This window comes from Amblyomma maculatum, chromosome 4, assembly GCF_055883805.1.
Source record: "Amblyomma maculatum isolate TAMU_Amacu chromosome 4, ASM5588380v1, whole genome shotgun sequence".
In the NCBI taxonomy this organism is placed as follows: Eukaryota; Metazoa; Arthropoda; class Arachnida; order Ixodida; family Ixodidae; genus Amblyomma; species Amblyomma maculatum.
The window spans coordinates 28,388,097-28,401,014 of record NC_139347.1 but is presented as its reverse complement, the minus strand read 5'-3'; the positions used below and the strand labels follow the sequence as shown (position 1 = coordinate 28,401,014).

At 46.4% G+C, this 12,918-nt stretch overlaps 1 protein-coding gene across 2 annotated transcripts; it reads left to right on the top strand.

Moving 5' to 3' along the window:
• Nucleotides 1–327: 327 nt before the first annotated feature.
• LOC146190546 (uncharacterized) lies at nt 328–3,691 on the top strand. Of its 2 annotated transcripts, XM_084600942.1 has the most exons (4): nt 328–497; nt 1,598–1,748; nt 2,332–2,431; nt 3,554–3,691. In XM_084600942.1, the coding sequence occupies exons 2-4, from the start codon at nt 1,629–1,631 to the stop codon at nt 3,664–3,666; spliced, it is 333 nt and encodes a 110-aa protein (XP_084457068.1). In that variant the 5' UTR covers nt 328–497; nt 1,598–1,628; the 3' UTR covers nt 3,667–3,691. The 2 variants fall into 2 exon arrangements, with proteins under 2 accessions (XP_084457068.1, XP_084457067.1); XM_084600941.1 differs by having other exon boundaries at nt 328–1,748.
• The last annotated feature ends 9,227 nt before the right edge of the window (nt 3,692–12,918 follow it).

Sequence of the window (12,918 nt, the reverse complement as noted above, 5' to 3'; positions counted from 1 at the left end):
ATTCCCATCTCACCCTTCCATATGAAAAATAGCTGTCCGAGTTGGCAGCTCCTTACAACTCGACCATGCCACCTGGCCTCGTGACCTCAGGCAACCCGCCGGCCGGGTACACGTACGGGGACTGCAATGAGTGAAGGAGAAATGGGCCTGGGTCATTGTAAGCAGGCGCACTATCATGTTGACACATGCTCTTGCGGTACTGGGTGCGCATGCTCCGATTGTATCATCCTTTATAAAGGCAGCCCGTTGTCTGATAATAAAAGCACTTGGTTCACTGCCTCCTGGCTGTTCGCATGGTGTCAAAAGAGGTGGGGGGGGGGAGGGGGGGGGGGCGACGCGGCCCGCCAGCCATACTCACCGCTGTTCGCATCCGCCCCCTCGTCCAGCAGAATCCCTAGAACACGGTAGAACAAGCACTATAGCATCGACGCTTCTTCCATCGCCAAAGCCACTGGAAAGTACAGGCGCCGTTTACCAGAATTGGATCACCTGGAAACGTGAGTTTACTCTGTTTTCTACGGCGACCGAACTAAGAAACCAGTCAAAAGAAGTACAGGCAGCAACATTTCTTGTGACAATTGGTGAAGAAGAAGGCGGGTGTTCTATACGTTCAGTTTCACAAATGAGGAAGAAAAAGCAAGATCTCGATGGGCTGATTGAAAAATTTGAGGCCCACTACAAACCAGCAACGAATTTAACGTTCAACGAGTTTCGTTTTGGCTGCCGAGATCACCCCGAGGGTGAAACTTTCAATGAGTGGCATATAGAAATTAGGTACCTTGCTCGCCTGTGCGAATTTGGAGATCTTGAGGACAGACTGCTGCGCAGCCGAATAATACTAGGAATTAGGACAAGGACTTGCAGCAGAAACTTTGGTCTGAGAATCCGTCATACGTTAAAATCATGGAAATATGCCGAGCTAGAGAACAAGTAAACGAACACTTTTACGAAATTAGGGAGGCTGAAGTGAGCACAGCAGATGACACCGACGTTCGTGCTGTAAAAACAAGCATCGGAAAGTGCCCAAACTGCTGTTTCAAGGCACACAGAAAAGCAAGGTGCCCTGCACAAGGCAAGCACTGCAACAAGTGTGGTGGTCGAAATCACGTTGCACGCGGGTGTCAGCAACCGGAAGGGAGACCAAGGGGCCAGCGATGCAAGATAAAGCAGGTCGAAATAGCTGAGGGTGAGGATTATTTCCTTGAAACACTAGAAGTCAAAGCAATTGAGTCACGACCGCTGGTCGGCAACTGTCGACATAGCAGGTACCGCCGTACGCTGCAAGACTTATACAGGAGCAAATTGTTGCGTAATGCCCGAAGCGATACTCGGAAAGATAACGACACAGCAAGCGAAAGATTGTCGCTCTACGCTACGGTCATTTTTTGGGCACAAGGAAACGGCAACGAAGAAGATTGAGCTTCGAGTCAGCATCGCAGCGCGATCTGCCATGGCGCTGTTCTTTATCGTGAAACAAGCCGTTCCTGTTACACCGAGTGGCAGGGTCGCTGAATGCTTAGGGCTGATTGGCCGCATAAAGAACGTAGACGCCACAGAGACTAAAGAAATAGTCGAAAAGTTTGGAGATGTTTTTCAGGGGCTGGGAAAAATCAGACTTCACCTACCCCATGGAACTGACGCCCGAAGCTCGAGGTGTCATCAAGCCGGCGAGACGTGTCCCCATCGCCCTTCAAGAACGCGTCAAAGCAGAGCTGCAATGGATGGAGCAAGACAGCGTCATTGCTAAGGTAACAGAACCGACTTTTTGGTCGAGCCACAGGGTTGTAGTAGTAAAGAAAAAAAAAGTATGCGTATGCTTGGACCCTTCGCACTTAAACAAGGCACTTCTCAGAGAGCACTACCACATGCATGCCGCCTTTAGAGGATATCCTACCGCGTCTGCATGGAGCGAAATTCTTTTCGACCCTGGATGCATCGTCAGGATTTTGGCAGATAGTTGTACAATCCGAGTTCCCGCTTATGCACAATGAGCATGCCCTATGGGCGATACATGTTTCTGTGCATGCCGTTCGGCATCGCTCCCGCGCCGGAGAGTTTTCAGCGGGTGATGCAACAGGTACTAGAGGGCTTGAATGGCGTTGCTGTCATAATGGATGACATTTTGGCTTGGGGACAGTCGCAAGAGCAACATGACATAAATGTAATAGTTTTGCTGGACTTGTTCATTTATATCTGCAATTGCGGAACTTTCTCTACCCGCGATACATTAGTGGGGCGGGCGGGGTCTGTCTTTGGACTCCATCTTACATTCTGTCACGATGTAGAGAATACAACTTGAAGCTCAATAAAAAAAAGTGCCATTTCTTGCAGCCTGAAGTTTGCTGCATGGACCACGTTTTGACTCCAGAAGGGCTGTGTCTGGACCTCAGCAGAGTCGAAGACATCATGCAAGTGCCTCCACCACAGAACCGTAAGGAACTTCACGTTTTTCTCGGCATGATCAACTTCGTGGCTCGGTTTGTCCCAAACATGTCCACGTTGTCAGCGCTGCTCCGCGATCTGCTAAAAAGACGCCGCATGCGTCTGGACAGACCAGCAAAATAACAGCTTTCGTCAGCTTCGAGCAACTCACATAGGCACCAGTCCTGGCGTACTTCAACGCCGAAAAGCCATAGAACTTGTCAGTAGACGCCAGTCAGCACGGGGTAGGAGCCGCTCTTTTACAGGACGCGCAACCTATAGCCTACTCATCCCGTTCGTTAACGAAACCACAGCAGCGCTACGCGCAGATCGAGAAGGAAACATTGGCAATTGTTCATGTTTGCAAGAAAATTTCAAGATTATATCTTTGGGCAGCCCGAGGTTATTGTCGAGTCAGATCACAGGCCTCTAGAATGTATATATTCAAAAAGCCACTTTGCGAATGTCCTCTGCGATTGCAACACATGAGGCTGGTTTTGCAAAGATCTTCCATCAAGGTGACGTACAAACCATGCAAGGAGTTGTTTCTAGCAGACGCGCTTTCTCGCTTTTCGAGTCCCACGGAGCTAAACGACGAGACATCAGCTTCAAGTCAGCGTAATTTCTTCGCTTCCTGTATCAGACCAGCAACTCGAGAGTATTCGGCACGAAATCAACAGACACAAGCATGACTCAACTGTGCCGCTACTCGAGCACAGAATGACCAGAAACTAAGAACCAAGTGCCACATGCTCTTCGTCCATATTGGTGCTACCGCGACTAGCTGCATGCTGGAAAAAGCCTGTTACTCAAAAGCAACAAAATAGGTATTCCTCTATCCAAGTGACCCGAAATCCTACGCTTGCTACACAGCGCACATAGAGGACAAGAAAAAAATGAAGATGAAAGCCAGAGAGGTTATGTTTTGGCCCGGGATGAACGTCGACATCTCGGCTATAGCTAAGGCATGTGCCGCGTGCGAGAAGTACAAGCGCAGGAACACCAGACTGCCAATGCTGAGCCACGAAATACCAAGTCTTTCATGGCTAGTCGTTGGCGTTGATATTTTTTACCACGATGACCAGTCTTATTTAATTGTCGTGGATTTCTACTCGTTTTTTTTTTTTTTTAGGTTCAGAAGCTACGTCAAACAACTGCTGCAGCTGTAAGCAATGGATGGATGCTCGTATTCGCTACTCATGGGATCCTGGAGAAGCTGTGCAGCGACAACGGCCCACCTTTTAACAGCGCATGCTTCCGGTCCTTTGCAGCTCACCTCGGAATCACCCACGTTACCTCAAGCCCGTACTACCCGTGTGGTAACGGTATGGCGGAGCGCGCCGTCCAGGAGGCGAAACAACTGCTCAAGAAGTGTCCTTTTGCGACCTTTCAATTTTACAGCGCCATGTTGGAGTGGAAAAACATGCCAAGGGACGAGCAACTGAAGTCACCCGTTCAAAGGTTGATGGGCCGCCAAACCAGGACGAAATTGCTGGTTCTCTCCCAGCACCTCGAGCCGCAGACTGTGCCACCACAGTCTGTTCGCAATCGCCTGAAAGATATGAGAGGAAAACAGCGGATCTTCTACAACCGGACGGCCATGCATCTACCACAGCTTCGCAGTGGGTCTCCAGTGTCTGTTTACGACACTATACGGATAACCTGGTCTCCAGCTGTGGTCGTAAGCCCTGCAGGCACACCTCGGTCGTACAACCTACTCTCAGACAGTGGACAACAGTTGCGGCGCACCAGGGAGCATCTCAGCTCCAAAGAAATGCACATACGCCCGATCTTGAAGCGACCGTTTCTGCCGAGCCGGCATCCTAGCGTGACCCCATGGCAGATCAACAACCTGAGGGCACCCTTCGGAGAAGCAACCATCGGTGTAGACCACCAAAGCATTATCCCCTACCAGAAAAGCCCGACCATTAGGACCTTGACACGTGCATTTCATTTTTTGTTGTATTTGTTTATCTTCAAAGGAAGGAAGATGTAAGCAGGCGCACTGTCATGTCTACGCATGCTCTTGCGGTACTGAGTGCGCATGCTCCGATTGTATCAGCCTTTATAAAGATAGCCCTGGTCTAATAGTAGTTGCTTGGTTCACTGCCTCTCGGCCGTTCACAGTACCTTATCGTACCCTGTTGTACCATCTGTCGGATAACACCTGCCAATGACGTGCTCGTAACGTTTAGAGGCTGCAAGACCAGAATGAGGCGCAAGGGTCCGGGTGCCAGCCATGCTCGTGTTCTTCCTTTTTTTTCTTTTTTTTTTGAGGCTGTCATGCGTCAAACGCGGGGTGCAAGGATCACGGCATTTGTCACCTATTAACTACAATCTGCCAAAAGTACGTTCATCATTCTTCGAAGCTGCAATGCTTCAAACGGTTGAAGAATATGCCACCGGACGACTTCTGCCGGTATGCGGTTGCTAACGCTCCCATACTGAAACCCTGGCATAAGCTTTCTCGCGATTTTTCAGGGCAGCGAGACTTCAAACAGTCGACGCCGCTAATGACGACGAATAGCTTTTTTCTGCATGCAGGTATTGAACGAACGCCCTCGTGTAAAGATAAGGGAGGGCACCTAAGTAACTCCTACGATGCGTAAATATAAATTCATTACTTTCGTTGAGCACGCCGATGTGTTAGTTGCTTGTGCGTTTTGTTTCCGAGTTTAATATCGCAGTTTATAAAGTGGCGACAACGCAAGACTAAAACCACTCTAATGCGATGTCTCGGATATGTTTTATATGCGGAGCCATAATCCCTGAGAAGTTCGTAGCATCGTTCGGGTGCAGGTGTGATGGTGATGAAAAACGTTTTTGCAGTATTGGAAGTACGATTGGTACATCCTAATGATGGGTAAGTTCTTGGCTGCGTTTTGTGTCTGGAGGCTGGTGTTTCCCAGCGCTTGCCAAAGCCAAGTCTGTCAGTCGCTTTTAAACGATTGGGTCATAGCTGAACACCGCAGCCTGCCATCGCTAGTAGTCGGAGAGTTGCCAAGTGGCTGGAGAGTGGAACTGCGAGAGTTGAAACATACGGGGATTGAAATTAGATTTAAGAGCCTCACACAGGTAGCACTGTGGCGAAAACAGTCCTGGATGGACCTTTTTGGTTGGCAACGTACGCGACTGAAGCTGGCGCCACGTCATTTGTCGAAGTTTAGTCAGACATTTATGAGGAGGGTGGCAGGTGGTTCGCTGATCGCAATAGAGGAAGATTTCGTGACACGACCCAACGCACTCGTGCGTGTGATATCCATTCTATACCACAGTCTATGAGAAGCACTGCAAACACTAACGACCAAAGCGGTTTTGATAATCGTTTAATGGTTCTTCGATTTGAAATTCAGATGAAACATTTTGAAGGCTTTTTTTCACAGTTATTTTTTCAGTTTTTCACAGTTAAGTTATTTAGTTATTCATAAAGCTAAGCCGTTTCAGACGTACACTGACATTTAATTTACATTAAGAGTCCTGATTTGAATTACTTTCCACCGGACATCATATGTAATGTTGGTTGCTAGGCACAATGTCAGCGTCACTTGGCTTTTTCGACTCATTGCCGACGTCAGTGACCAAGCAAGCTAAGACTAGATACCCTCCTCCCCTTCCCATGTATTGTGTGACCGCTTTGCAAATGTTTTCGCCTCATACATACACAAGAAACATCACACTGAGGAAGTTTTTTATTTACGTTTTTATACTGCGCTGGGAGAGCACAGCGATTGCCCTTCGTGTACGATATGGCACCCTGAAATCATCACCTGTTATCGGCGTCTCGGGACGAGCATTTGTTTTCAGCTTCATTTACTTTCCAGAGGTGCCGCGCGTTCTGTATGTTGTAATTGTTGTGAATCAAGAAAAGGGCTGTACCGTTGGCCCAATCATACTTATGTTGAAATTTTATTGACGTGACGGGACGCCATTAAGATGTTGCACTAGACGAGAGAAACGCGGATATTACATGATTTATAATGCAGAAGCGCGCACGAAAGTGTACAATAGTACCTCCTAGATAGCCTACGAAACCGCTCTCAAATACAACAAGCCAAGCATCACAGATAATAAGCGCGTTTCGAAAGCATTTATTATGCCATCTCTCAACGATATCGTGCATTTGTAGGCGTAAAATATTTATCGCTTTTACGGGGTCATTTATATAAATTTTACGTCCCTTAAAGCACTTCTCGGTGTATAATTTAGTGTTCGTGCAAAAGCAATATTTCACGGCGTAAAAACAAAAAGCAAAAAAAAAAAAATACCAAGAAATATTTAGGAACCCTCGACCTTTCACCTTCCCAGAACAAAAAAAAAATATATATATATACTGTCGGAAATTTTTCAAATTCATGAATTTCCCGCGGGAAGTGAGTATCGACCATCATGGCTATCGCCGCTTTTTCGTTTTTTTTTTTTTTTTTTGTGAAACTCTAGTTCGATAACACCCCGAGCGTCACTCCCCACTCTCTCGTGCTGTGCATTGCATGTGGTCGTCTTCATAAATTTCCACCCGGGCACAATGCATCAGATACATTAGAAGCCTGCGTTATGACCAAATCTGTCAAAAGGGACTCTTAAATGCAAAACAATGAGATAACCAACATGCATTAACGCACCTTGCTTCCCAATGAACTCTTCTCACGATGAAGATTACCCTATATATAAAAAGGAAAGATTGTTACCCATACGCCTTTATTAGTTACAGTAATATCATATGCACGTAGCTCCTTCTGTTGTTTGCGTGATCCTTCTAAGCATTAAGAGGATGCTCCTGTGCCCATCTGTGCAGTTTTCAAGTGCAGTAACGCACCACCAATGACTGCCTTTGAAGGGCAAAGTGCCTAAGCTCCACTGCGTTGCCTGCTCTAGGCCCGTCCCTGCCGTGGTAGCGCAGTGGTTAAGGCGCCCGACTACTGTACCGGAGTACCTGAGTTCGAACTCGACCGCCAGTGACTGCGTATTGATGGAGGCGAAACGGAGTGGCGTTCTTGTGCTGTGCGATATGCCTTAAAGAACCCCAGGTGGTGGAAATTTCTGGAGGCCTCCACTACAGCATCTCTTATAGCAAATTTTTTTTTGGGACGTTAAACCGTACAATCCAAACCAAACCCAGGTCGCGTCATGTCTTTCGAGATTATCTGTTTCTGATGGCTTGCTCTTTATTCAGAGTAAAGGTAAAATGCTATAAACGCTTTACTCGGCAGGAGGAAGGTTAAAGTTAGTGATCACCCTCCCCCCTGCTGCTCGGCTAGCTATGAAGTTTTGCTTTTTAGAACACATCTTCAATTCCTACTTATATACTTCAGCCTGAGCTTATCTCAGGTAAACTTTTGCATGGAAGTAATTAAAGGCGTGCTTATCGAATATTTTCTAGACAACGCCACACAACTTTATCGGATTAGTTTTGAGCGCACGAATGCAGGACGTCTTATAGCCAACAACGCTCTTCTGGTTCGCTTATTCAGCTCTTAAACTGTTTCTTTATCGTTTGTAAAAGTTACAGCTTTTTGGCTTTTTGCCATTAAGTTATTACTTTGCCGGTTCCTTGTACCTTTAGCGTTTTCTGAAAAACACGCGGACGGCGGGGTTACTCCTCTAGTCGGCACGAGTTTCTCTTTATCATTGAAGTAAACGTGCCCATAGCCTCATGCTTGCCTTCACTGATAATTAGGCAACGACTTATGGACCTGTGAATTCCCAAGTCATTACGTTTTGTGCGCCAGGTCTATGCACTATCTTTACGACTCTTAACTGACGTTGTGCACTCGTTGAACGCGGTAATTCTTTTATTCTTCATGTTTCTTGGACATTTCTTTGTTTTCTCATATGCTAGTTAGCTCATCTGTGTTTCCAAACAGCGCCGCTAGCTTGGGGACAAATATATCGCTAGAAGTTGCGACTATAGTAAAAAAAAAAAAAACGAAGAAAGCGCAACACAGCAATCAGCTTTCCTCTGAACAGTGTATTCGAGAAATGTTTATTTTACCACGCCAATAAAGGCAAGCGCGATTTTCTTACGCGTGGCTTATGTAATAAGAAGCGTGAACTGGCTATCACCGCCCAGAAACAAAGGCTTCATTGCTGCTGCTTTTCTTGCTACTTCCCTCTGGATGTCGAGGTCGAGTCAGTTTGCCGGTCGAGGCCGGTATGCGCCGTATATATTCTCCTTCGTCGCCCTTATTTTAGTGCTACTCTCGTGATCGTTGTATGTCTTTGTTCTGCTTAAAAGTGGCTCACGTTAGGCGCACTTTTGCACCTGGCACCGCCGATGGCGCAACGAATGGAGTATCATGCAGTCTGAGAACACTGTCTGAAATAAACTTTTGTAAACTCCTCCCTCATTGGAGCGACGATGCTTTCGTGCAGGGGAGGAAAATGTGAAGTTTTTTACAGCACAGGATTGTAAAGCCAGAAGACGCGTTGTTTTGCGTGTACTACCGGCGGCTTGTCTGAAGTGGAATGGAGAATATAAACGAACGGGTTAGAACTCTGGAACAGTAATGGCTAGGTGATTTAAGAAACGTTTTGTGTTTTTTGATCAACGAGAAGAAGCCGCGTGGCCTCCGCGTCAGTTAAGCGAGAGTTTGAACAGACTTAACTAAAACTTAGACTTAAGCACGAAGTATTTCTGTGCGGTAAGTTTAAGAATGCCTAAACGAATGTATTATCGTGTTCTTCAAAAAAAAAACAAAAAAAAAAACAAACAAACAAACAAGCACTTAAAACGTTATTTCATGCACAAAGGAACAAAAAGACTATATACAGCCATGAAGCTATCAGACGGAACATTTTTGTAGCTAGAGGTGCCAATTGCAACCCGCTTTTAAGTTTCCTTTAACTGCTTGTAAATACGCACACGTACATTTTAGCATAGTTAAAAAACATTTGCCGCCCCATGAGTGACAAGATTTTTTTTTCGTAGCCTTTTTAGAGTTGTCACTAGATGAGAGCAGTGTGAAGATCAGCTTGTTTTAGTAGTGCTCGCACGTTGGCGCGCGTGAGAGTTTTCACAGACACGATCAACTTTCCTGTTTTCTGATTTGTCATATTTCACTTAAACACCTCGATGTTTCAGTTAGTCGAAATAAGCCTTAGAATCGCCAGTACCCATGCACTAGGCTTACTTGTAAATTAGTGCGCACCACCAGCAGACAACGTACATAAAATTTCGATTGCTGCTGAACTACCAGCTAATCGGTAGGTGTTAACACTTTTTAAGCTGCGACAAAAATACCGCTGTATTCAGAAAGAACACAAGTGGGAAAATGCTTAGGCATTAGCTAGCCTACTCCGCGTGGCTCCTTAAGGATAATGGGCTGTTGGTGTTCGCTTACTGGAAAAGCAGCGCGCGCTAATATTCAGTGGGAGACACACTGCACCTAAGTCTGCATCAAATGCTTTGCACATTTTCTCAAATTAAGCTAATACTTTAGACCAGCATAGCCGCATCAGTTCTAGGATAGCCGAGACTGCATTTGTTTTACAGTAAATATTCCGCTGTGCCCTGAATGGTGTCCAGCGCGATGTTTGCCTTAAATATTAAGAGTGACTGGAAAACTCAAGGTACAGTCATAAAATTTATGAGCGTGAACGCGGGAAAGCGTGCCGAACTGTACAACCAGCGCAGTCTAGCGCACGCTGGCAGTAACTTCGCGAATGAGATATTCGCGGCTAAAGCTGTTAGATCAGCGGATGCACTCCCAGCCAGCTCCCGCTCACTGTCTACTTCGAACAGCTGTAACGAATAACTGATAACAAAGGCGCGGGCACTAAGCGGCTGTCACTTTCCCACGCATGCGCAAAGCGATAATCTGATGCGGGTTCCCAGCCGCTAAAGCAACATGCGTTCCTTTACAAAAGGAGTGCCTGGATATTGGGAGTGCGAATTTGTAACCAATGGCGAGGAAACCTATGCATATGGTCATTTTGATGCTATTACCATTTCATCGCCGCTCAGATATTCTCAACAGTGGAGTACGGTACCGTATAATTGCAGATCGACTTTCCGGGTGCGAAAAGAAAATATTAAAATTACGTTTTAAAATAACCTTTACCAGTGGTTTCATCGAGGTGGCGCCTTCAACAGTCATGCACTACTACAACTAAAGATGCGTTTTGACGTCTCGAGGAATGCCATTGCTGCTTCTCTCAATATTTCGCGTTGTAGTGGCCTCAGTTGCGTGAAAAATTGACCATAAGCTAAGTCTGCAAAGACGCTCACGTTTTTCGTTCTCTTATGTGTGAATATATTTTATATATATAAATATGTTTTCAAGTAAAACACTACTGACTGTATTTTGCGTGCATATATGTCAAAGACAAAACAAAGCACTGCACAGTTTGCGGCTTGGAGAATCATTTTATTGAGAGTGGAGGAGAAAGAAGAATTTAGCAAAAATCAACTGCTACTCGCACTACAGTGAGAACTGTGGAAAGCATCCTGCACTTAAGGTAACTTTGAACATTTTTGCCTGCTTCTAGTAGCGAGTAGCACAGCCTTTTAGGCGAATGACATCAGCCATCCTCTTCGGTAAAGAAGAGTAGAGGGAGGCCACAAATGCGCCATCTTCACGGAGCCGCTCCCATTCTTCTTGCACCGCTTGCCAAAGGCCGTCAGCATTCGTACTTTGAAGTGGACGCCGCACCAAGCGTTGCTTCATCCGCCCCCAAACATTCTCTATAATATTCAGGTCAGGACTTTTTGGAGCCCACTGCAGGACCTCTACACTTTCGTCTTCCAGCAGCTCCTTCATAAGGTGAGACGTGTGTATAGGGGAAAGGTCCTGTTGAAAGATGAAACTGCCGTTGGGAAGGGGTCCTTGGCGAGCGTAAGGCAGCATAACGTCCTTTAGAAGTTCGCTTTAACGGGCGGATGTCAAGTGGCCCTCGATACGGACCAGCGGTCCCAGTCCGAGATGCGAGATGGCTCCCCAGGTATTTACTGGTGTGCGGCCGCTTGCGGCTACGCTATGAATATTGGTCGGATGGTGCCTGTAAATAAAGAGTGCGCGCACGAACAATAAATACAAATGTGCAAAGAGGATATAAAGCTTCTTGAATGAGACTGGCGAACACTAAACTCATTCTAGCATTTGCAGCCGAAGATTTCAATTTAGAGCTGCAGTCGACATCGTTAATTAAGAAGCCATTGATTGCGTGAAGCTTTTATCCTCTTCCTCCTCCTACATTTAGGATAATTCTATTGAGACGACTCAACGGGAAATAAGATACAAATGCAAGCATCACCTCTCGTTTTCTAGCCGCCAGACTCTCTTCCTTCGGGCTGGTTTGGTGCAAAAGGTGGATTCATCTTAAAGAATATTCTTTTCCACTCCTCAGATGTCCAGGACGCGTGTTGTTCTGCAAACTGGAGTCGCTTGGTCTTGTGCGTACTGTTGAGGAAGGGCTTCTGTGCGGCGACGCGACTGTGCAAGCCCGCTTCTTTCAGCCGGTTCCGCACAGTGGCTGGGGGGGGATTGACTCCGGTATTTTCCATGATTTCATTCGCTGTCTGAAAAGGATCGTCTGCCACAGCCGCAATGATCAAATGATCCTCCTCTTCCGTCGTTGCTCATGGTTGGCGCCCGTGTGGAGCATCGCCGATTCTTCCTTCTGTCTTATAGGCTCGACATATTGACAGTCTTGAGCGGTCGGCCGGTCATGGCCGCAATAGACCGTTGGCTGTATTCTTTCAACGCTAGGTCAATGATGTGCCGTCGCTCTTCGTCGGGTACACACGCCATGGTGTGGCTCCCGAAGACGTGAAAGAAAATCGCTGAAGAAATTTTTTTACACAAACCTGTACCAGCGTTATCAAAGCATATGTGTTTTATTTTATGATGAAGAAATTCAACCAATCACAAACGTTTCAATCAGCGAGCGACGCAGAGCTCTTTCGCCCGTACTTAGCTGCCCTTTCGCTCGGTTACACCGGGAACGCCGACGGCGGCGCGGTTAAACCAATGAACGGGCGCATAAGAGCTGCGCTGTAAACAAAGGCACAAAAACTCCATAATTGGACAGCACGTCAGCATTCTTATCGTTACGCGCTCGGCATGTAGCATCCATATGAGTGCGCCTTTCTTGAGCCATTATCACCACGTGTTGCAGATAGCTAACGCAGCAGATTGCGGGTCTAGAAGGGACAACAGACCGCATTGATGGCAGGGAGTGCATCCGCTAATCTAACAGCCTTAGCCGCGAATATCTCGTTCGCGAAGTTACTGCCAGCGTGCGCTAGACTGCGCTGATTGTACATTTCGGCACGCTTTCCCGTGTTCACGCTCATAAATTTTATGACTGTACATATTCGGCCAAGTGGTATTACCACCATTAATTTACACGCGAGCTTGAGAATTGTTTTAAAGGTAAGCATTGCCTCTTCTCTGCTTTGCTGAGTCACAAATTTTACAAAATATTGATATGAAATATGCAGCGTATTATGGACGGTGAATAAAAGTAGATAAGAAAAAAGTTAATATATTTATTGATGCC